Source organism: Bison bison, unplaced genomic scaffold (assembly GCF_000754665.1).
Source record: "Bison bison bison isolate TAMUID 2011002044 unplaced genomic scaffold, Bison_UMD1.0 scf7180017864134, whole genome shotgun sequence".
In the NCBI taxonomy this organism is placed as follows: domain Eukaryota; kingdom Metazoa; phylum Chordata; class Mammalia; order Artiodactyla; family Bovidae; genus Bison; species Bison bison.
The window spans coordinates 4916809-4942305 of record NW_011494706.1 but is presented as its reverse complement, the minus strand read 5'-3'; the positions used below and the strand labels follow the sequence as shown (position 1 = coordinate 4942305).

The 25497-nt window shown below is 36.9% G+C and overlaps 1 protein-coding gene across 4 annotated transcripts in view; it reads right to left on the bottom strand.

The window, feature by feature from the left end:
- Window positions 1-25497, bottom strand: part of SGCE (sarcoglycan, epsilon) — a 71547-nt gene that overhangs the window by 30001 nt on the left and 16049 nt on the right. For 2 of the 4 annotated variants that reach the window (XM_010839759.1, XM_010839760.1), the window contains exons 2-5: window positions 24535-24642; window positions 14978-15100; window positions 13197-13354; window positions 5066-5138 (exon numbers count right to left, since the gene is read on the bottom strand). In XM_010839759.1, coding sequence (XP_010838061.1) covers window positions 5066-5138; window positions 13197-13354; window positions 14978-15100; window positions 24535-24642 — 462 coding nt within the window. The remainder of the gene's footprint in view (window positions 1-5065; window positions 5139-13196; window positions 13355-14977; window positions 15101-24534; window positions 24643-25497) is intronic. The other 2 variants (XM_010839761.1, XM_010839762.1) reach the window with 1 other exon arrangement.

The following is a 25497-nucleotide window of genomic DNA, read 5'->3' as shown; positions in this document are numbered from 1 at the left end:
GTGGGAAAAGGGTATGCACACCTTTAATGAGGGAGTCTTTGGAAAGGGAAACAAAAGAACTTGAGATTTGTTGACGTGTCACAGTCCTGGCTTTGGGGAACAATATTATTCCTGACTTCAAAGGCTTTCCGAGTAACAGAGGCTATATCTTATCTAAAAACACCACATACATTTGACCCAGAATTTTATCTATGATGTAATCAAATCCAAGGGACAGCAGGGCAGTTTGCAATTATAGGAAAAAGAAACAAAGAAAGAAAAGGCAAAACGCCAAATCTTGTATCTGTCTCTAACTTGCCAGTGGCCTGCCAGCCTCCTCACCCGGCCAACGTACCCAGGTAGAAACAGCATTTCCAGAACTGAGAAAAATATTTTGTGTTTGTCTTGTTTTAAAGTTGACAGATCTTTTTCACGTTGTTTAATCATTACAGCCCTAGGCAGTGCTATTTCTATTTGAACAGAGGAGGAAGCTGAGACACAGAACAGTATCCTTTCAAATAGAGAAGATATGACAAAATACCGGGACTTGTTTGTGGGTTGCTTATATAGGATATGGAAAACCGTGTTTTTAATTTGCAGTATTATTGATCTTTTTAGAGCATGCTAAAACATTACATTTAACTAAAATAAATATTGACTGCATTTTCAATAAGTACTTTGAAATCATAACTATTTCATTCTTTGGATCACTCCATAATTAGATATTCTAGAGAAATCGTAAAGTTTCTGTTGAAATTCCATATCTCACATTGTTAGAGATTTACCTAGCTTTTTTCCTCCTCAACGTCTCATCAATAATTTCCCTCTAAAGATGCCAAAAAGAATATTTTAAGCCAACCCAATGTCCAATTCAGACTCTTGATATAAGAAACTTGAAATAAATATAATTGATTTCAGCTTCTCAAATGTTAGTCTTGAATTATAAAATGTCATTTCCTATACTCTGGCTGTTCTATTAAGACAAAGAAGAGCTTTCTTCTCGTTTAGTAATATTTCTGTAATAATAAAAGCTACTTTCAAGGGAAACAGGTGAATTACCATATTTAATACTCACAATCAGAAAGCGAGTAGGTACTTGTATTTTTCTCCATGCTTTCAGAAGAGGAAGCTAATTTTTAGATCATATGAACTTACCTCACATGATTTTTACCTGAGCTAAAAGAGACTGTGTATATAAAGTGCTCACCAGAGCTCCTAATATACAGTAAGAACTTAGAAAATATTAAACTTTAGCAATTCTTACAATAATATGCACATGTTATTTATTTGGATTCTGCCGTGAAAATTTCTGGACTATCCACAGATTTAAAGTCCCCAATAATAATTACATTATGTATTGCTGTTGTTGTTCAGTGGCACAGTTGTCTCCAACTCTGTGACCCCATGGACTGCAGCACGCCAGGCTTTCCTGTCCATCGCCAACTCCCAGAGTTTACTCAAACTCATGTCCATTGAGTCAGTGATGCCATCCAACCATCTCATCCTCTGTTGACCCCTTCTCTTGCCCTCAATCTTTCCCAGCGCCAGGGTCTTTTCCCCTCTGACTTACTATAACTCATGTACTATCTGTCCATTCTTATTTAATAAATAAAAAAATTATGTAATAACTGAAACCTCGATGACCTCATTTATTATGAAACCTCTTTAATATTAAAGGACATTTGATGCCAGAGCTGAAGTCAGGAGATATTCTGGCTCTAGAGTTTTCAGGAGAGTTTTCTGGAGTGTAGTGTCTCTAAAGATTAAGTTTTTCAAAGCCCTAATCACAGAAGGCTTTTCACCCTTCTCCTACACTGTAATTTATTCTGCTTATGATTTTGTTAGATTTGTTTGATGTATAGCCCATCTGTAATCTTCTAAAATATGCTGTTTATTCTCTTTGATGTAGATAAGTTTCCTGTTTTATACAGATATGTTTCCTGTTTTATATAGATAAACAGAACCTTAATCATGTTACATTTCCCCCACCCCCACCCCATACTGAGAAACAGTCATGCAGAAAAATGTCAGGAAGAACAGTTTCTTGGCAATAAATAATATTTATAAATAATACCAAGTATAGTTTGTTGAGTAGGCTAGAATTCTATCATCTATTCACTTCATTTGGTGTTTTTAAATCCACTTGTCAAAAAAAGCATGCAAAACTTTTTCCTGTTTATCATCGAGGCTCCTCCTTGGAGAGCTGCTCCCTGGCCTTCCCTAATGCCTGTGACCTTCCATGGCTCCTAAAGAGGCTGGCAGCTGCCACACCCTTCCGTGGCTCCAGGCAGTATAAGCTACCCAGCCAAGTGCTCTTGCCAAGTCTCCTAGAGATGAGTCACCGGAGCTTTCTAACTTTGGGGAAATCCCGCACCTGCTATATTTGGACACCACGGAGGCCAAGGGAACAGGAGGCCAACAGAGTAGAGTGGTGGCACTAAAACCTGATTTAGAGACTCACTCTACATACTCTCCTTGGGCTTCACATTGTGCGATTCCACACGACTCATTTCCCATTAGACGTCCCAGAGCAGGAGGCAGCTCCCAAACAGCAGGAGACAGAACTGAGCATGGTTATCCTGATGCTCAGCTCCCGTTACTGCTTTTCCTCACCTTATCTGGGGGCCAACAGCCCACGTATAGGTGGCCCACAGACACATACCCTAATGACCACATGCATTCCAGCAAAAAGAGCAAGGAAAAATGACTGCCTGGTGGTGCACTGGTTTTCAGAGGTTTGGCCACTGCTGTTGTTCACCCAGTCGTGGCCAACTCTTTGTGACCCTTTGAATGGTAGGCACACCATGCTCCTCTGTGCTCCTCTATCTCCTGGAGTTTCCTCAAATTCACGTCCATTGAGTCTGTGAGGCCATCCAACCATCTCATTCTCTGTCCCTTCATTCTCCTCCTCCCCTCACTCTTACTATCTAATGCAATCTAATAATCTATAAAAGGAGGCTTTCTAAACCCAGATATTCGTTCTCTCCCAACCCTAACTTAGATAAATAGCCCCTCAGGCCAACTTTCAATCCTATAGTTGACTAGCAGTCTTCCATTAGTATCTGCTTGAATATGGTTCCCACACGTCAGCATCACCTGTTAGGATATAGTCTGTGTCAACTAGACTGAGACCAGACTTGAAAAGAAAGCAGTTCAAACCACAGGCCAGGTTATTTTTCAGTTTGTTGTTGTTGTTCAGTCGCTAAGTCGTGTCCAACTCTTTGCTTGTAGGGATTCAAAATACCTTGCAAAAGACTTCTGAGTCCCTCTGAGAACATACTAGTGAGGTTAGTGGTCCAAGCCCACTGTAATATAACTAAACTGACAGATCCCCAAGGAAAAGGAACGTCACAACCATTCTTCTCATTAAGGATATTCCAATTTTACATAGACAGCTTGACAGCAAGTACCCAATTACAATTGGGTACAAAATTACAAAAGCCCCTGGGAAGTGGAAAAGTGGACAGAGAATCTTCTGTCCTGGCCAAAGGAATGGGCACTTGGACTTTCTTCTCATATATGAAAGAAACAGTGAAAGTCGCACGGTCGTGTCCAGCTCTTTGCAGTCCCATGGACTGTAACCTACCCGGCTCCTCTGTCCATGGAATTCCCCAGGCAAGAGTACTGGAGTGGGTTGCCATTTCCTTCTCCAGGGGATCTTCCCAACCCGGGGATCGAACCCAGATCTATTGCACTGCAGGCAGATTCTTTACCAACTGAGCAGCTAGGAACAGTCATTTTAAATTTTAAACTAGCACATTTGTTGTCTGCAATTAATACAGCTAAAATGCCAAAAGGAAAAACTCATGTTAAGGGGTTCAAAATCATCAAGCATCCTCCTCAATTATGTATTGCATTACATTTTCATTTCTATTGAAATTACTTTCTTTCATAGAGTGTAAAGATAACTTTAAACACAGCCTTTACTGAATTACTATGAATTCCAAATTAGTAGGCCCTGATAAAATGTGTTGTACTAGAAAACAGACGGAGAAGGCAATGGCACCCCATTCTAGTACTCTTGCCTGGAAAATCCCATGGATGGAGGAGCCTGGCGGGCTGCAGTCCATGGGGTCGCTAAGAGTCTGACGAGACTCAGTGACTTCACTTTCACTTTTCACTTGCATGCATTGGAGAAGGAAATGGCAACCCACTCCAGTGTTCTTGCCTAGAGAATCCCAGGGATGGGGGAGCCTGGTGGGCTGCCGTCTATGGGGTCGCACAGAGTCAGACATGACTGAAGCGACTTAGTAGCAGCAGCAGCAGAAAACAGAAGTAAGAATTTTCCTATTCAGGATACAGAATTGTTTTTCTGTGCTGGGATGGGGTGGGGGGAATATTGTATCAGTTCTTCTCCCATCACCCTCATAAATGATATCTGGTATAGCATCCCATGATTTAGAAATTTTAACCACTAAGTTTTTAGGGGTATGTCTTTCCCAACTGAATGCCAAAACAGCATCAGAATATGCTAAGTGTCGGAGTAACTCTTGTGTCCCTAACCTTCTAAATCCTAAGGTATCACTTAACAATTTGAGCATGTGTAATTCTAAATTGTTGATGGACTCCAACAATTACTCCAGCTAAATGATAAGCTATTTAGAAAGGAGACTGTGACCCAAATAATGACCCAAATGATGGTTTATTTCCATTAACATTTCTTTATCATCAACACAACTAGACTACGAGCTATGATAGGTTTTAAAATAAAATCATACCAATGATGAATTCTATGACCAGCCTTACGTCAAGCACATTTTGAGCCTTAAATGATCGCTTCCTTACCTCAGAGTTACAAGAGGAATGGTATTAGTCCCGCTGAACAGATGATTCAACCAAGGCCTAGAGAAATAAGTGGCTTCTATATTTGGCTCCCTGTCCTGAGGTTTACAGCACCAAAACAAGTCATGATATTTTGTCATGAATTTTATTGCTTGTTTTCTTTTCTACATTTTACTATTTCATTAGGTATGGTAGGTATGTGGAGCTTTAAAATCCTGAACTAGATTTTATATACCTATAAAACATAAGTGAAATACTTGTTGCAAATAAGGAAACAATCAATAACGTATTTTCCCATACCTACCTTCTGCTGACATTATATTAATTATCAAATTGTGCCTTGCGGTCTCAAAGGTACGCCTATTATAGGCTGTTATCTATTAGAAAAAGAAAGTCATATTAAAGAAGTGAAATGTTATTTGAAAAATGAAATTCATTAAGGGCTAAATGAAAACAAATTGTCATTCTTTCCATTTTCATTATTTGTCTATATACTTACAAAATATTCCTTCTCTGAACAACAAGAATCAGAGCTTTTAGCAATATTATGGGAAATAGATAATTAGTCAGGTCTATTAAACATGCTAAAACAACAAGTTAAAATCAGAAAAACCCTTTTATAGAAGACTGTTAAGTGCCAGTGGCAATGCAGATGCATCATTAGTAAATGGATTAACTATTATGAATTACTTACCAGAGCCATTCTAAACTTGGGGAAAAAAAAACATACAAAATCTATTTCTGTACTTTTGAATGAAACTTAAGGATCATATCAGAAAGTGCACTTTAAAACAAGCGTATCTCTGTGTTGTCTGCATTTAGTACTAAACTGCACACCAAACCGTCAGGAGATGTCAGGACCCCTTTAGAAATCATATCTCACGATGGAGCACAGCAGTAGGGATCACAGTCTGATGGCACATGCTCAAAACCACAAATCAATTCCTTCACAAAAAAAATTGGTAAATGTTTGTGGAGTCAATGAACTTACATCAAAGTCAACTCAGAAACAGCCACTGCAAACAACAAACAAAGCAAAGGCCAACAGCAGGATGTGGCTTCAAAAATCTAGGAATAATTAACTTTATAACAGATATGAAATCACTCAGACAGGCCTGCGGTACCTCAAAAAAACAAAACAAAACAAATGATAGTCTTAGCATCCCAGCATTGTCCTGGCAGTAATTGCAGCCACAGTTGACACTGAGATAACAAAGTAAGACAACAGAAATACCTTGCACACTCAGAACCAGTATCAAAGATTTTAAGCACCACAGATGAGCTTTAAATATATCACCCTCATCAGAAGTATCATTTGAGACAACAGTGAAAAATCAGAATTTGGAAATTAAAAATTCTCAAACTTTAACAATATTTAAAAGTACATATTCTGAAAAGTGTATTATTCCACAAAGATAAAAGAACTTCTCTCTCCACAATCTGTCAGATTTCTTTTGGATTCAGTGACTTCTTTGCTGCTCTCTGCTGGGACACATGATCCATGAGGTTCACAACCAAACACTAAAATTAAGACTAGTCGTTAAATAAATGGGGCGTTATTGTTTGCAAAGAAGCAAAAGACATTTGGGAATGCTCACGAGTTTAAAAGTTTACTCTGCAAAATTTTAATCATGTTCTCAATGGAAAAAAATACTAAATATTATTTGCTATAACATCTTAAAGCTAATGCTCAGGAAGAAAAAGTTAAACGTTTTCAAATTAACTGTAATATTCTTCTGGCTAGCCTTAACATAATTATCAGAAAGCTCATTATTGTAAATTTCATAATTCTAATAAGTTTTTTAAAATCATAGGCGACATAAGAGAGTGAAGAACATTTTCATAAATCGGGAGGAAGGATTTTATTATCCAGATTTATATTTAATGCTTAATTTTAAAAGCTATAACAGAATTCAGTTCTTTTGTCATTTCTAATGAGATATTTAAATACTATAATATCATCTATCAGAGTCTACTTATCATGATGTGAAGCCCTTCATAGCAAAGAGAGACGCACATGTGTACACTTTTGGATCCCTTATTTCTAAAACAGTGGCGGGTTTATTTTAGATGCTTAATAAATATCTACTGAATAAATTATGGATGTAAGTGACTAAATATTTAAGATATGCAAAATCTTTTCACTATATTATTAAAAGAATTTTTTTAAATGCTAAAAATGTTTTTATAGATGGATATGAGTTATTTACAGATAAAACACTACTCGTGTTAGATGAAAGATATGCTGTTTTCATCATTTTTAAAGATATTATTTGATACTTATTCATAACCTTATATTTTGGTAGTAGGGTATAATGAACCCCTGTGAATCATGGCTCAACACACGTGTTTCTCTTCTGTCCTAGCTGCTTACCTTTCTCCCACCAGAGAAACCATTTTGGATTTTGTGTTTATCATCCCATTAGTTTTAAATATAGTTTTATTATACATGCATGTATGTTTAAAATACATTGTTCACTTTGATAGCTTTTGAACTCTATAAAGACCATAAACTAGTCTTCAGAGGTGTGGGATTTTTTCCAGCATTATGTGTAAAGCATTTATTCCTGCTGCCAGGCAAGTCTAACTTCATTCTTGCTGTAAGTGTTCACTATGTGAAATAATAGTTCCAGGAATTATTTATCTACTCTCTTGTTGATGGACTTCTGGGTCTCGGTTGGTTTGTGGGTTTCCAATGTTTTTCTATGCAAACATTGCTCAAGGAACATGACTGTGCATGCCTTTGGGTGCTGGACATTTGCAAATATTTCTTTTTTTTTTGTATTTTGGTCACACCACATGGCTTGCAGGATCCTAGTTCCTCGATCAGTGATTAAACCCCAGGCCACAGCAGTAAAAGCACCGAGTCCTAACCACTGGAATGCCAGGGAATTCCCTGCAAGTATTTAAGTTCATACGTAGAAGTGGGATGGCTAGATCATAGGGTACCACGGTATTCAGCTATGTAAAAGTGATTAGTCCAATTCCCACATCCACTGCCAAAGAACTTTACTGAGGGTGAAATTCTCACTGCAGTCTTAATCTGAATATTCCTCCTTATAGTGATTAAACTTCTTTACTTAAATGGCATTTATGTCTTCTCTTTGTAAAAATGTCTGTTCATGTCTTTTTCTTACTGAAATTGTAGGTGTCCTTTTTCATATTTTACATACTTCTTATTAGTCAGTTATATATATTTCAAATATCATCTTCCAGTTTGTGGGTTGTCTTTTCTTTAAAGTTTTCTTTTGATGAATGGAAGTTCACAAGTTTACTATGGTAACTTGATCAAGTATTTCTCTTAAGTAAAAAAGATTTAGGTTTTATTTAAGATATCCTTTCCTACCCCCAAATTCAGAAAGATACTCCTCTACATTTCTTAAATTAATTTATTTTAATTGGAGACTAATCATTTTACAATATTGTGGTGGTTTTTGCCATACATTGACGTGAATCAGCCACGGGTATACATGTGTCCCCCCATCTTGAAAAGCCCTCCCACCTCATCCCTCTGGGTTGTCCCAGAGCACTGGCTTTAAGTGCCCTGCTTCATGCATCGAACTTGCACTGGCCATCTATTTCACATATGGTAATACACGTTTCAATGCTATTCTTTCAAATCATCCCACCCTCGCCTTCTCCCACATAGTCCAAGAGTCTATTCTTTACATCTGTGTCTCTTTTGCTGTCTTGCATATAGAGTCATCATTACCATCTTTCTAAATTTCATATATATGCATTAATACACTGTACTGGTGTTTCTCTTTCTGACTTACTTCACTCTGTATAATAGACTCCAGTTTCATCCATCTCATCAGAACTGACTCAAATGTGTTTTTAATGGCTGAGTAATATTCCATTGTGTATACACAGCTTCAAAAGCAGAGACATTACTTTGCCAACAAAGGTTCGTCTAGTCAAGGCTATGGTTTTTCCTGTGGTCATGTATGGATGTGAGATTTGGACTGTGAAGAAGGCTGAGCACCAAAGAATTGATGCTTTTGAACTGTGGTGTTGGAGAAGACTCTTGAGAGTCCCTTAGACTGCAAGGAGATCCAACCAGTCCATTCTAAAGGAGATCAGCCCTGGGATTTCTTTGGAAGGAATGATGCTAAAGCTGAAACTCCAGTACTTTGGCCACCTCATGTGAAGAGTTGACTCATTGGAAAAGACTCTGATGCTGGGAGGGATTGGGGGCAGGAGGAGAAGGGGACGACAGGATGAGATGGCTGGATGGCATCACTGACTTGATGGACGTGAGTCTGAGAGAGCTCCGGGAGTTGGTGATGGACAGGGAGGCCTGGCGTGTTGCGATTCATGGGCTCGCAAAGAATCGGACACAACTGAGCAACTGATCTGATACACAGCTTTCTTATCCGTTCATCTGCCAATGGAAATCCAGGTGGCTTCCATGTTCTGGCTATTGTAAATGGTGCTGCAATGACATTTGGGAACATGTGTCTGTTTCAGTTCTGGTTTCCTCGGTGTGTATGCCCATGCCCCGCAGTGGGATTACTGGGTCATATGACAGCTCTATTTTCAGTTTTTTAAGGTATCTCCACACTGTTCTACATAGTGGCTGTATCACTTTGTACGCCTATCAACATTGTAAGGGGGTTCCCTTTTCTCCACACCCTCTCCAGAATTTACTGTTTGTAGATTTTTTGATGGCAACCATTCTGACTGGTGTGAGATGGTACCTCATTGTGGTTTTGAGTGACGTTCAGCATCTCATGTGTTTGTTTGCCATCTGTATGTCTTCTTTGGAGAAACATCTGTTTAGTTCTTTGGCCCACTTTTTGATTGGGTTGTTTATTTTTCTGGTATTGAGCTGCTTGTATATTGGAGAGTAATTCTTTGTCAGTTGTTTCATTTACTATTACTTTCTCCCATTCTAAAGGCTGCCTTTTATTCTTGCTTATAGTTTCTTTCATTGTGCAAAAGCTTGTATCATGTGTTTATTTTTGTCTTTATTTCCATTACTCTGGGAGGTGGGTCATAGAGGATCTTGCTGTCATTTATGTCAGAGAGTGTTCTGCCTATGTTTTCCTCTAAGAGTTTTATAGTTTCTGGTCTTACATTTAGATCTTTAATCCATTTTGAGTTTATTTTTGTGTATGGTGTTAGAAAGTATTCTAGTTTCATTCTTTTACAGGTGGTTGACCAATTTTCCCACTTGTTAAAGAGATTGTCTTTTCTCCATTGTATATTTTTGCCTCCTTTGTCAATGGTAAGGTGTCCATAGGTGCATGGATTTATCTCTGGGTGAATCAACTTTCCTGACTTCTGACTATATTATAAAGTTACAGTCATAAAGACAGTACAGTACTGGCACAAAGACAGAAATACAGATCAGTGGAACAAAACAGAAAGCCCAGAGATAAATCTACATTTTTATATAATAGCTTAAAAATGTGCTAAATCTTCAATATATCTAGACATGAATTTTGTATTTCTTGGGAAGTAAGAATCTAATTTTATGTTTGCCATGCGGCTGAGTTTCAGCCAATAGGCTTCCTTTTCCCTAATCTGTGATATGTGGTACCATGTCTTTAGATATATACTGTTGTTCTTTAAGTACATGGACCTGTCTCTGGGCTCCCTATTTTACTCATTGGTTAATTTCTCTATTTGTGTATCAATACAAACTTATGATTGGTTACTACAGATTCACAATAAATGTTGATATCTGGAAAGGAAAGAAATTTTACTCCCTTTTTTTTTTCCTCTTTAAAAGGAAAGTCTTTAAAAGTCTTGATTTTTCTTGGCCATTAATTTATCAATTTTAGACCTAGACAATTTTAGTTGTCAAGTTTTGTGAAATAACCTATTGAGATTTTTTTATTTGAACTGCACTGAATCTATAGATCAATTAGGGAGAAATCAATGCTTTCATGATTTTGAGTCTTCCTATCCCTGAATGATAGGATAGCTTTTTATTTATTCAGGCACTATTTAAAATCAATAAAATTTTATAATTTTTCCCATATATACCTTTTGTTAGATTTATTCCAAGTACATTAGAATTTTATTGCTAAAAATGGTATCTTTTAAAAACTTGCATTTTTCTCAATACTTATTTAATAAATAAATATGATTAAGTTTTTTATATCAATCCTATAACTAACTGCCAGGCTTTCTTAAGATTTTAATAGCCTACAGACTCTTTATATCATTGACTATTCCATTTCTTCCTTTCAAACACTTATAAATTTCTTTATTTACTGCACTGGTTAGGACTTCTAAAATATTCTGTAATAGATGTGATAAAGGGAGCTATCCTTGTTTTGTTCCTGAATTTAAATGGAATTCTCCTAGTGTTTTCCCATTAAAAAAATGATGTTTGCTATTAGTTTCCATATATAACCTATTAGGTTAAGGAAGCTCACTTGCTTTCCTAGTGTGCTCAGAGTTTCTTTTCTCTTATCAAGAAGAAGTGTTGAATTTTAGTCAACGCTTTCTTTGAATCTATCCAGGTAACTGTGTTTTTCTTTTTGAATCTAGCAATGTGGTGACTTCCATTTATATACTTCTTTTATAACTTGACTACATATTTTAAAAATTATTTTGACAATAACTCCAAATAACTTTCCTATATCTACATATATTCTATATCAACACTGCCTTAAGAAAGCAGATTTATAGACAGACATCATCGAAAAGTCATGTTAATACAAACTTCAGTTCAGATGAAGAAACACCTTCTCTCAGTCAACATGGAAGTTCATATCCACAGTCCATGGCTGATTAAAACTTTGGAGAAAAACGCAAAGCATGTAGCCTCCTGAGAATTTGTAAAATTACTACAAATTTCTGGTGGTAGAAAACATGCCACCCATGACCTGTGCAAACCCCTGGCAATTCCACAAGCAGTTCCGATGCTGGTGCCCTGGTCACTACCAGTAAGTCTTTATAGAATTGGAGAGTTAAGTTCAAGAGGGAAGGGACATAGGTATACCTATGGATCATTCACGCTGATATCTAGAGGAAACCAACACAATATTGTAAAGCAATTATCCTTCAATTAAAAATAATATGGGGAACATGGGTATACCTGTGGCGGATTCATTTTGATGTTGGGCAAAACTAATACAATATTGTAAAGTTTAAAAATAAAATAAAATTAAAAAATAATAATAATAAAATTTTTTTTAATTCCAATTTAAGATCTTAGAGGCATTGAGGCCTAAAACTGTAGAACTCTCTTGCCATTAATTGCCAGTGTAATTCTGATTTTGTTAGGTATAGTAAAGAGTGAAACACTTTTAGCATTTATATCCATTCATTAAAAAAAATTAATTCCCATTAAAGGTTTGATGTCATCATTGTTTTTATTGTCTTAATGTCTTTTTTTATTTTGGCCATGCCACATGGCATGTGGAATCTTAGTTCCCTGACCAAGGATCCAACCCATGTCCCCTGCAGAGAAAATGTGGAGCCTTAATGGCAACCTACTCCAGTGTTCTTGCCTGGAGACTCCCAGGGACAGAGGAGCCTGGTGGGCTGCCGTCTGTGGGATCACACAGAGTCGGACATGACTGAAGTGACTTAGCAGCAGCAGCAGCAACTACTGGATTTAACCACTGGACTGCCAGGGAAGTCCTTATTGTCTTAATTTCTAATATCTTCCAAGTATGATGTCAGGTACTGATAAAAAGCTGATTAATTATAGCACCACCATAACTCCCAAAGTCAAGGTCAAACATATCTGCATGGCTTACAGAGCCCTCCAAGATCTGCCCGTATCAGCATCAACACCTCTGTTCCCATCATTTGGCCTCTGGAGTGCATGCTGTCCTCTAACTACCTCTAAAGTTCTCTAAGACCATGTGGTTTTGTTTATGCCTCAAGATTTTGATGTGCTGTATCTTCTTCCTAAAATAGCCTTCCTTCTACTTAGTGAATTTCTATTTACCCTCTTACAACTCTGCATCAGACAGCACCTTCTTATTATAACAGTTATGTCAGTGTTGGCTAAGTCTGAATTTCCATTCCAGTGCTTCAACCCCAGAACTGTAAGACATGGCAGGGGATGGCTACTATTCATTTTTCTACCATGAACACCTATCATAATGCTCAGTACATGGTAGGGGCTCAAAAGACATCTGTTTAAATGCTTGTATTTGAATGAACATGAAATCTGAATTTAAAATCTGGAGGAAATAAGTGGATTCATCTTCTTAAATAGAATTCATAGGAATCTATTTATTTTAAATGTCTTTTAATTTTTTTCACTAATTTAGACTGCCCTTTTTATATATAAAAGCTGAAACAGAAAACTCTGTAGATGAACAGAAAGAAATGGTATATTTCCAAATGTTATCTCATGTGTTTCCATGCATAAAATACTGAAAACCACTGCCATATAACTTTAATTGCATTTGAAACTCAAATTACAAATAAACAAGAATATAATTTTGCTCTAAGTAAATTACCTCAATGACCGTTGGTTTCCCCACATTTTCGGCTGTTGGAGACCCATAAAGGACTCCATCGCTATATGGTGTTCTTTGGATATATCGAAGCCATCCAGGACGGTCTGGGTAACCCATTAAATTTGTGTTAAATGTTATGGGATCATTACTAATCTCACCTAGGTAAGAAACACAGAAGTGAGATATAAAAGTTATTTTCACGTGCTGCTTTGATAGTTTCAACAAAAATATGTCTGTCTAAAAAGTTTTTTCTTAACATTTGTAGCAAATTAAATAAAACCCAAAGAAATCCATCTGAGAATTTACATTAGGACCTCACATAAAGAAGAAAATCATTTTGGTGGTTTAGTTTGTCTAGAAATCTGACACAACGAAGAGCATATTCATGCAATTTTTTTCAAACCATCTTTTCCTTTAATTTTTTTTTGGGGGGGCGTGGGGTCACATAGCAGTGGAGAAGTTCTATCAATGAGACGACTAACTTTCAGGAAAATCAGGTTCCTATGCTCATTCTTTTGAGAAATCTTTCTTTCATTCAACTCTGGACACTATCAACTTAATCTTAAGGGATATCTCAAAATTATAAAAGTATCATGAAAACAAAAATAACGTAATTCCAAAACACTGGAGGATGAGTTGAAAAATCCAAATCTAAAAGAACTTCAATAACATGACATTTATTAATAATAAACGATAACAACAGCATCATTTTATTACATGTACCAAGCCTCATTGCTGTGTCTAGCCTCTACAGGCACTATTACTTCATCTGATTCCAAACATACCAATAAAAGTAGTACTATTACAGCCGTAATTTTACCGATGAAATATGTAATTTTCCATGTTAACTCCTCATAGTCAAATTAAGTGGGGAAACAAGAATTTAATCCTGGTTGACCCCAGAAACTATGCTCTTAACTATATGAAACTATATGTTTTCTTCTGCTGCTTAAAAGGTTTAGCTATACAGTTTTGCAAAAGTACAATGCCTCATGAGAAAACATTTTATAAATAATTGATGAAAAGATTGCCTTTTTTTCTTGAATATTGGTGAAAACATGCTTAACTAAATGAGTATTTTCAGATATACTACTCATCATATCATCTACAAAAATAATATTTATGCCATACTTTTCAGAAAACTCATTTTTGTTACTTAAGTAAGAGTCATAATAAGAATATATTTTCTCTTGCTATTCTTTCTATATCTTCATTAACTGGATGGCATTTATGACAATTGAACAGAACATAATTTAAACAAATAGATGATTAAATAAGGCTTTGTAATTGGTATTACTTTGAAGAAAAATTAATCCCCATTATATTATCATGAAGTTATATAAAATTATTTCATATTGTAAAAGTTTTTTTGAGAATTTTCTTTTACCATTATTTAATTCTCTTCTATGATATGTGTATAATTTTCCAAAAGTCAATGTCCGAGGTAAGACTCTAAGTCTTAATGTGGAAAACCATAATTTTATAGCTATAATTATTTCTATGAGAATATAGGTAGATGATTTGTCAGAAGTACAAAACTCAAGACTAGACAATCAGAAATATGCTTTCTTCAAAATTCAAAAATGAATTATTTTCTGTAATTAAATGTTGAATCTTACAATGGGAAATATCCTATAACAATCAATTTATCATATATACTGACCATGTCAAATAATGTCAGAAATATCTGATTAAACATTATCTGGATTATGCACACTGAATAAAAAGAAAAAAAAATTTAATAAATTAACCTCTTTTTTTTCCCCCCACCAAGAACATACCAGGTTTGGGGTAAGGTGGAAATTCCCCCTTAAAATACTCTCTTTCCAAAACATGAACAAAGAGGACGCCTGCGGAGGGGTAGACATTCCGATCAGAGTGTACCTTGGAGAAAATAGTGTACACTGCAAACAAAAAGGCAAGAGAAGAGACAGAAAGACAAATAATGAGGTCTGCTTTTGCAGATTCACTTACACTGTCAAACCGGGTTTCACTATAGAGGCATTTCTGAGAAAAATGAAGCAACATGCAAGATAGTTAAAGTTTGTTTTAGGACAAAACATGGAACAACTCTCAACTTGGTGTGTTTACAGACTTTTCAAGCACTGTGTCAGCAGATTTAGGCACAATTAATTTTTTAAATTGTTATTAAATAATAAAGACAACCACAACATCTCTTTGGTAATTTTTATGGAGATTATTACCAATGAAATACATCATGAGAAGTGGTCAACTATATCATTGCTACAGTATCTTTTTCATTTTACCTTTTTTCAAAGAAAAGTATAAAGAGCAAATTTTAAATGGTAAGAATCTCCACTGTATTAACTGTTTGCCAGACAAAGCATAAATACCATTGATAAATATAAGGTGACTTTCAGAAATACTTACAAAAAGGCATTGGGTACTCTTTGAGTATTAGTTCTCATACCTCTCCTAGAAATGATTTATTCCACTTTACCTGATCTTGACATTTAATAATTCATACATATAAGCTAGTCTATTACGCTATCTCCTAAATAAGCAATAACAATTACATAATAAAATTCAGGGCAAATCACTTCTTTAAGTGAAATGGGGCAGATTTTACGATTTACTGGTTCCTGAAGACACATGATGTGAGTACATTAAAATGACTAAATTGGTTTGATTAGTTTCAACTTATCATTTTTTCCCTCTGATATCATCATCTCCACCAACACATTACTGCCATTACCCTTGTCACCTCTCCAATCTCTTTTGGTTTTCTATCTTCTTGTTTGGCTAGTGGCTGCAATTTTTAAACAGATAAACCCTATCAGGCAAGTTCTTTCTCTTAGTCACTGATGGATTTGTAAATGCAGTAATTAACCTTAAGAACCCAAGGCTGCTCACTCCAGGCTCACAACTAACTAAAAGCTCTGAAGAGTAAAATCACTGACAGTAATTTTTCAGCATAAAAATAGGAACTCACAAAAAACATTGCTGTATCTGTGAAAACTTGCCCCTGCAGTTCCATGGATGGCTGCCAAAAATGAGGAACTGAACTAAGACATTTGGCTGGTAGCTTCATGTATCCATAGCTTTACTACGGAAAACACAACTTCAAAAGCTAAAGTAACAGACGGAGGGAAGCAGCAAGTAGGTGTAACCGAGGTCCGTAGGGAGACTTGCTTCCGGACCTGTTTTGTACCAGCACTAGGAAGCATTCCCATGGTTTTAAGCACCAAGAGCAATTAACTCACCTGTGAACATGGTCTCATTCCAAAAAAAAGAAAAAAAGAATGAACAAATACATCGTAGAAATATAGTGGGGATGAGAACTGGAGATTTTTCACCAATCAAGATTCCAGTGTCCCCGGAGTGCTAGGTGCTATGGAGACTGTGAAGATGAAGGAAACCCAATCCCTGTCTTCTGTGAGTTCCCCTTCTGGTTGGGACAACGACACCCACCTAACTAGGTATGACTCACAGAGAGACAAACTGCTGTGGCAAGACCTGGAAAGATGGTGAGGAGCAATGGAAGCTGGAAAGATCTGGTAAAGGTTTATGGAAAAAGTAGAATTCAATATGGCTTTTTGAGTACCAGCAAGATTCTGAAACTCAGAGATGGACAATTTCGGTGGTGAAACATGCAAGATACAATCGTGGGAGACTGTGGGGCCCTTTTGAGAAAGGGAATTAAGCCACTGATGCTAGATCCTGGTAGGGAGAGGAAAACTGGGAAGAAGAACCAAATTACAAAGAGCTGTAAACTCCTGCTGAGAAGTTACTTCATGCTATACAGAAGGGTGTTTAAATTCTAGATCACAATCTCACATCCAAAGCACAGGAATGCTTTACATAATTTAAAGAATCTCTTCAGAGTTTATCCACTTCATTCTTTCTAGAGATTAAAAACATGTTAAGTCCAGCACTGGACTTTACCTGTGTTGTTTTTCTGGGCACCTCGGAGGTGTCTGGCATATGTGAATAATTGTATAAATGCCTACTGAATGGATTAATCCAATCTAATACATAGCAAAAGGTACAGGGAAACAGTTCTTATGTTTGTGTACTAAACATATATAATGCTTAACTTCAATTTCAGTTTCGTAACTTACATTAATTCCTATATGTGTGTAGCAGTTTATGGGTTACCATTCTTCATTTACATTATAAACTACTAACAGTCTCCCTTAGTTTCTGCTGCCATAAGGTAGCAAATGCTAGCTTCTAAATCAAAAAGAAAGGTTGTTCATATTAAATAATATTGAACTGATTCTTTTTCCTATATGGCTTGTGGCCGGGCCTGAAACGGAACCATAAAAGGAGCCTGTCACTGCTTATCATCTCACTTCAAGGACTAGTATAGAACATCTCACTTTCTGCTTTCACACACAAAAATTTTTTTCTATGATCTACTGAGCCAAACCACAATCTACCATGGCCCTCCTGGGTTTTAAGATGACATGCATATTTCTTTATTCATGTGCACTCAATTGCCTTTCTGCAATCTGCTGAACTGCATGCTTGCTGGTCAGTTACCTTGGCGACTCTGCTCCGCTTTAAGCATAGTATGCCATTCACTCGGAGGAAAACATGATACAGACGTACAGCACATTCATCGCCTTAGAAATGGAAAATGACTAAGCCACTATGTTTTGTTTGTGAAAATAATACTTCCTTTCTGTAGCATCAGTTTAAATGATGGGCACCCACACAACATTTTAGAGAAGTGCCCTTTACCTTACCTTTCCCATTTGTTACTTGCAAAACAAACAGCTCTTCAATAGAGGCTATTGGGGCAGTATTTACACCTAGCTTCCTTTCAAAAACAACAAATGACACAGAGAATTCAAAGTGATGAGCTCCTATTCTAAACATGGGCTATACAAACAATACTGAGCAAGTCTGCATTAACACCAACCAAGGCTGTTCCTTAACAGTGAACACATGTTGCACTCACAGATGTTTAGGTAGTCCTCACAAACAGTAAGTTTGGAGCATACTGTTTTCTCTCAAAGGAAGTTTTGAAAATCAAATTTAAACACTTGAAGAATCTCTGAAAGACATGTCTCTGAAATACGCTGAACAGTCTCTGAAATACACAAGCATACTGTGTCGTGCTAATCAAGCTGAGGTCACAGGGTCTGGCCGCTCTGTGTATCGCATGGCTCTGCAATCGTCTATGGCTGCAAATCCATCACCTCTGCAAGCACATGCCATTGGATACAAATGAAACAGGAAACCAGTCTGTTGCTAAATCCATACAAATCCATCACCATTAATGGTCAAAACAATTAAACCAAAAGTCCAACTCACAGGGGGTCAAAAACATCATCTTCAAACCACAAGGGTAGCTAGATGTGCAAAGATTAAAAATTGAAAACAGGTAGTCATAAGTAACAGAATTTTTTACAGGAAAAACTACATAGCTGAGTTAAGAAGAGCAAAAGAATATGTGGGCACAAGTGGTTGGGGTAATATTTCACCGTCTTCATGCAGCTCCAAAATCCCTTGTTAACATGCCAGCAAAATCTTTCCATAAAACTATATTCTCTGTATGCTTTCGTCATAAGGCATAGAAACTACAGACCATTTTCAACAATGTATATTATGTGAACACAGAGAGCCAAGAACCAAATAACAGACAGTGATGGCAGTAGCAATCAAGTGGGACCTCATGCTAGCTAAATAGCATCCTGTCTTTCTTTATTAATAGTCCATTTGAAATTTTCTCCCCATGGGAGCAACACTGAGATGAAAATAGGAGGGTGCACATTTGTGTGCTTATTTACAATTACTTAAAAACAAACGCAAATCTGCATGAGTTAACCAAACATCAAATCTGAAAGGACTGTGGTGATACACTGCCAACAAATCTAGAGCAGGACACTTCACAATTATCAAAATGATTTTTCAATGGCATATACATGTGCACAGACATATATAAAGTCCACTCACCACAAAAACGTCCAGAGAACACTTACAAGCCTTTGTCTGCATCAAGAAGGAGGAGATGACTATAAAGATAAACTGGCTGCTGAGTGTGGGACCAAGTCTCAGCTAGACTGAAATCTTAAAGCCTCCTTTCCTCTGAAATCTTTAAGAAGTCATAAAGGATTGTCAGTATTCACATAGAGGTGACCTTTATTAGGCAGCTATTATGTTGATCTCTCTCTCATAGAATGCTTATCAACAAATTAATCACTTTCAAAGGTCCACTTACATTATCATCTTCTAATTTTTTTTGCGGTTTAAGAGAATACGGTAAAATCTCAGTTTACCAGGAACCCCAAGGAAGGAAACATTTTAGAGAGCTGAGTTTTCTCAAGTACTCAGCGGTCGATCCTTTTTCATTATGGGTGTAAGATCATCATTTAGCACATTAATTATTGCACTCCGCTCTAGTATACAATGACGCCCTTACAGGCGTTTGGTTGCCTTGCCATTTACCGATCATGCTAGTGCTTAGCAGGTAGCCCTCTGCTAATGCGTTTTGAGGTTGTGCGTTTTATAGATTTTCTGTTTTCTCATCTGTAGACAAGCTGTCAGCTGTCATTTCTCATTGCTGTCAGTAATGTTTCCTCTAACTGCTTCTCTGGGCCTTCTAATTTGCAGCTATTAATCCGCTGCAGGCTTAGAAACCAGACTACCAAATGAGGTGGGATTGCGTGTTAAAGTAAGAACAAATTTGTACTGTCGTATCACTCACAAGGCTCTGCTAGAGCTGAAAAAAAGAAGCCTGCATCTGCCACGTCTCTTTTGGCAACCCAGAGACCCTTTTGTGGCATATTTCCCGATTCTTCGTTGACACAGTATATTCTGAAAAGATGATCTTACTATAATTGGGAGCCAGCCATGATTTGAGGAGATGGCGGCATAAACTCTACATATTAAATGTATTCAGAGAAAAAAAAAGTGTACCATAGAAAGCCTTTATTTAATCCATATGTAACATAAACAAACTGTCAAATCAAAATGAATGGATTTAATGTGCTCTATAAAAATACTTTCTTACATATTTGCTGGGTGGGAAATACACTGCACAATTTAAACAAAGAGAACTATTGATTAAGTGATCTATTACCCTTAGCAATAGTTAAATCAGTCTAAGACTACAACACACTAAAATAAGTAATTTATTAATAAGAAATTGAAGCCTGTTTACAAGAGCATTTCAATTTTGTTAATTTGCCTCTCTTGGAAGCTACTCACTGGGAAGCATGACAAGGGTGCCTTATCCGAGTGCAAATTAGTTAAATAAGACTGAACGTTTTTCAGATGTTCACAGTGCTGCTTTAATAGTAAGTATTATATGAAAAAAATTTTGGATAAAAATGATGAAGACGACTTTTAAATATGTTTAAGATACAAAGATAATACTGAATAGCCACTTACCTGGTACAGCTTCTCAAATAAACTTTTGCCGAAGCAACTAAATTTCCCAATTCCTCAAAATCCTATTTATAGAAGAAACACTTCTCTGCTAAAGTGAAGAATTGTATTATTATTTAAAAAGAAAGTTACACAAAAAATACAATTGCTGAAAACCTATTTTACTGTATGAGCTTCGCTGATAATTGAGAAGTATAAGTGCTGACAGAAAAAATAACCTTTGCCTTCTCTTTACCCACTCCAGTGTTCTTGCCTGGGGAATCCCAGCGACGGGGGAGCCTGGTGGGCTGCCGTCCATGGGGTCGCACAGAGCCGGACATAACTGAAGTGACTTAGCAGCAGCCGCAGCCTTCTCTTTTATAGCTTTAATATCTAAAAGCTCTTTATGAGGCTCAGAGCCCTGTATACACAGCCCTCCAAGAAGCTTCTACCGATTAATCAGAATTGATTGTAAGAGATGAATTCCATTTTGCTATCTCTGCATCAAGAGAACTCATTTTAGGGTTTTCAGAGACAGATACATCTATGGTTTTCTCCCTAATTTATTTTTCAATGTGTTATCTCTATAGTCTAATTGAAATTTAATTATTAAAGCAGATAATGTCTATAGAAAAATATTTTGAAAGGCATCAATATCTAGCTGGTACACAACCTGTTTTGCCTTTTTTTTTTTTTTCCTCTTTAAAAGTTACTGTGTGTTTTATCAGTCCAGCCTTATAAATCTTGGCTTAGAATCAAAAGCTTTTCTCGGCAGTCTGCCCTTCACCCCTTGAGTTTACTCAACATCAAAGTCCTGAAGACCATTCATTCAGCAGTGGTCAGCTATTGTTTTTATTTCAGTCCCAGATAGTCCACACTTGGGCGATAGAATTCATCACCGGGAAGGCATTAAATTGCCTTTTCAAACGTCATTCCTCTAAGAGATAGGACCACTTTTCTTTACATGAGGTAGAAAAGAAACCACTACCTGGATCTTTTTTCTACAAAAAAGCGGAAAAGTTTCTTCCTGAGATTTTTCCTCCCCAACCAAAGCCACTTACTAAAACCATTTTTCGACATGGAGTTAAATATCTTGATTTTTCCATGGAAGATCACATGTGTTTGTTCTGTTGTTGTTATTTTTTTCATAAATGTCAGTTGGAAAGTGGTTGCAAACCATTTTTAATTGATAATCAATAAACTTGGTCACATAGAACACTGCAATTGAAAAGGGCTTTATATATCATCCGTCGGGATGTGCCAAACACCATTCTCTACTAAGGGACAGGTCATTGCACCACTTCCTATTTGGATATGGCCTCAGCATTCTACTCAACCCAGGATTCCTGCTAGTTAATACCAGAGTTACCATCCATAAAAACAAGTTCAGTCCTCCAATTTTAGAGTCAACAACATTGAACCCAGAGAGACTGAGGGACAGGTTCAAGTCTACAGGACTAGAAAGAGGAAAAGCCCGAATTTGAACTGGGAGTAGTTATGCATTTTGTTGATTTTGATAACATAAGGTAATACACTTGGTGGCTGTCCATTATTATACCCCACTACAGTAAACTCAGTGCTTGCTACATATAGATATTTTAATAATGCAGAACTATAATAATAGGATTTAAATTAGAGGAGGAGACCAGGAAGGGAGAAAAAGCTAAAGAGTGAGTTCAAGAGAAACTGGGGAAATAAGAGAACACAGAAAACTGAACTGGTTGCCTCGGCAGATTCAAGATGTATTGACCATTTCTATTTTGAGAACTATAGTTCTGGCTCAGGTTCCAAGGAGAAAATCATTGTGAGGGCCAGTGGGAGCATGAAGCTTGAAGCAGGAAGAGATAAGGATCTCTTGGCAATTCTGAAAAAATGTGACAGTAAAAGCCTTGGGATAGTATATTTCACTAAGAATACCACCATAGCGGAGGATTCAACTGAGCTTAACAGCTGGTGAGAGAGTATCTATAGAAAATCAAATAGGAATGGAGTGACATGCTGAAAAGAGGACAGAAAGTCTAGAGATCAAAGTTAAAAAGAAGAAACCAAAGAAAAGGGAAAAGAAGGCTGCAGGTAAGTGCAAAATAGTGTGAAGTCCAGAGGAAGGGTTTTGGTAATTTCATGTGAAGCAGCAGTAATCAGGGCAGATCCCAAATCCTTGGGAGATGACAGAATAGAAATACTATGCCAAATCTGGGGCCATAACTAGAAAGATTAGATAACAGGAAGAGTGGATGTGCGGAAGAAGCTGAAGGTCCTCAGCTTGATTAAGGAACAACCAGATAAGGTGGTGCTAGTCACTCTCACTTTTCACTTTCATGCATTGGAGAAGGAAATGGCAACCCACTCCAGTGTTCTTGCCTGGAGAACCCCAGGGACGGGGGAGCCTGGCGGGCTGCCGTCTATGGGGTCACACAGAGTTGGACACGACTGAAGCGACTTAGCAGCAGTGGTAAAGAACCTGCCTACCAATGCAGGAGATGTAAGAGATGTGGGTTCGATCCCTGGGTCAGGAAGATGCCCTGGAGGACGGCATGCCAATCCACTCTAGTATTCTTGCCTGGAGAATCCCAAGGACAGAGGAGCCTGGCGGGCTGCAGTCCATAGGGTTGCAAAGAGTTGGACACGACCGAAGTGACTTAGCCCACATGCACGCAGATCAAGTATTCAGAAATGAACACCTTGAAGGAAAAAGAGAAAATTCCTTGAGAATATCTAAGGAGGGTGTGGGGAAATGGCTATGGGACAAATCGCTTAGATCCTAGAACAAGTGCATCTACTGCTTTTTAAAACAAATTTTTGCAAACTCTCCATGAGAAGTTACTGTCACAAAACTCTGTTTTCTTTTAGATATTAGAGATGAAAATTCCTTAAACATGCAAAGGTGTTTATGGGTTTGTTTCAAAAACAAAAGAGCAGAAGAGATCCTGGGAGCCTCGGTCCTACTGTGAAACCGATCTGGGAGTAGAAGACTTCAGCTGAGGAATAATTTGATGCTATCTAGAAAAAAGTTAGTGACCCCAACTCAGAAATGTAAGAAGAAAATGAGGTAAGCCAGGAATCACTCCTATACATACCAAGAAAGTCTTATATGGCAGTAAGTCCATTTTATCACAAAAAATTCCTGTTCTTTTCAAAGTATTTTGAAATTGCTATTTTTTAATAGATAGTTTGATTACCCCAAAGTTATAGAAACCAACCTACTGTTCTGCTACATAGCACATAGGGTAGAAATTTGGGGGTGGAGGTGAGGGGATGGGAGGAATGTGGTTAAGAGGGATTGTAAAGACAAATAATCCAGAAATATTAAGTGAAAGCTCATGATGATAATTGATATTTTTAAAACAACTAATCTTTCCGTTGTTAAGTAAGTCTTTTTCTTCCTGATGAAATGCATTATTTCAAAGGTCCTGACATATTGCTAATGGACACATTAAAGATAGGGAAGAAAAATTTAGAAGGACAGTCAATCATTCCAGGGTCAGGACATCTTTTCAACAGAAAACAAATGCCATCTAATTATTTAATAGCAAAACATACTAATTTGGTTTTGCAACAAAAATCATTCAAAAAATCATTGATAATTAGCCAAAATATTTTATGACTTTTGCCATTTTTCTAAGGTTATGCAAATACTGTTTTTAAGAGATTTATATTAAACATACTTCTTAATGTTTTTCAATGTTACAAATAGTTATAATAACTGCATTGCAATAAATTGTATAAGTGGCAAGCTAGTGACTGGATAGGTTAAAAACAAAGTATTATTTTTAGTTTTAAAAAAAGGCAAAACTACAGCAAAGGAAAAAAATAAACCTGGAGAATAACGGATTAAGAACACAGACGATTATAAGGTTTAGAAGATTAGGAAAATAGATTTTTTTTTCAGATTGACTTATCAAAAAAAAAAATCCACACATGACTAAAAAAGCAAAAGGACTATCGGAAGCGGACATTTACCAGCTCCCCAAAAGGGATTCAGATTATAACCTAAACTCACCATCTTTCTTCCCAGCAGTCATTTTTCTGCTGATAATAAAATTGTTGGCCTGTTTGGTCTTCCATTTAACTGTTCCATTTATGCCATCAGCACAGCTTAATAAAAAAGCTTTTCAGAATGAAACAAATGCACAAAAAAAGAAATTAATGTCAAAATAAAATGACTATCACAGATTACCTATTACTTATTAACTGGGATCAGATTCCTTCCAGCCCAGCAAGCTACTGAATTCCATTCAATAAATATTTGTTGCATGTCAGTATAGGGAATATGTGGGGATACAAGGTAAAGATGCAGTTCCTGCCCTCCAAGGAGCTTACAGTCTATAGGGACTGATGCTTCATGTACAGAAATACATATGTAATATATAGAAATATATATATATATTATATAACCCCTTCCCAAGTGGTACAGTGGTGGAGAATCCACCTGCAATGCAGGAGGCGTGAGAGACGCAGTTTCAGTACTTGCGGTAGGATGATCCCTTGGGAGTAGGAAATGATAACCCACTCCAGTATTCTTGCCTGGAAAATTCCACAGAGAAGTCTGACAGGCTACAGTTCATGGGGCCACCAAGAGTCGGACATGACTGGGTGAGCACACAAGAGAGATGTAATATATATATATACATATATATATGCAATATATATGCATGCACAGAAATATATCGTATACTGTATATGTATAGCAATTACACATATACACACAGTGGTAGAAACCGTAACCACTACTGGAGGGAAAACAATTTTCCCTGGTGAGGAACATTACGATAACTTTAACATGTCTTTTAAATCTATAGTTGAGTTTTGGAAACATTACACCAGCAGCAATGAACAGAGAATCGGAGCAGGGGACACTAAACAGGGGCTGTCTCTGGAATGTAAAGGAGCAATCAGCATAAATCAGGGGTTGAAGAAAAGAAGAGTAAAGGTGGGGCCAGTTATAAGACATCATGGGAGATAA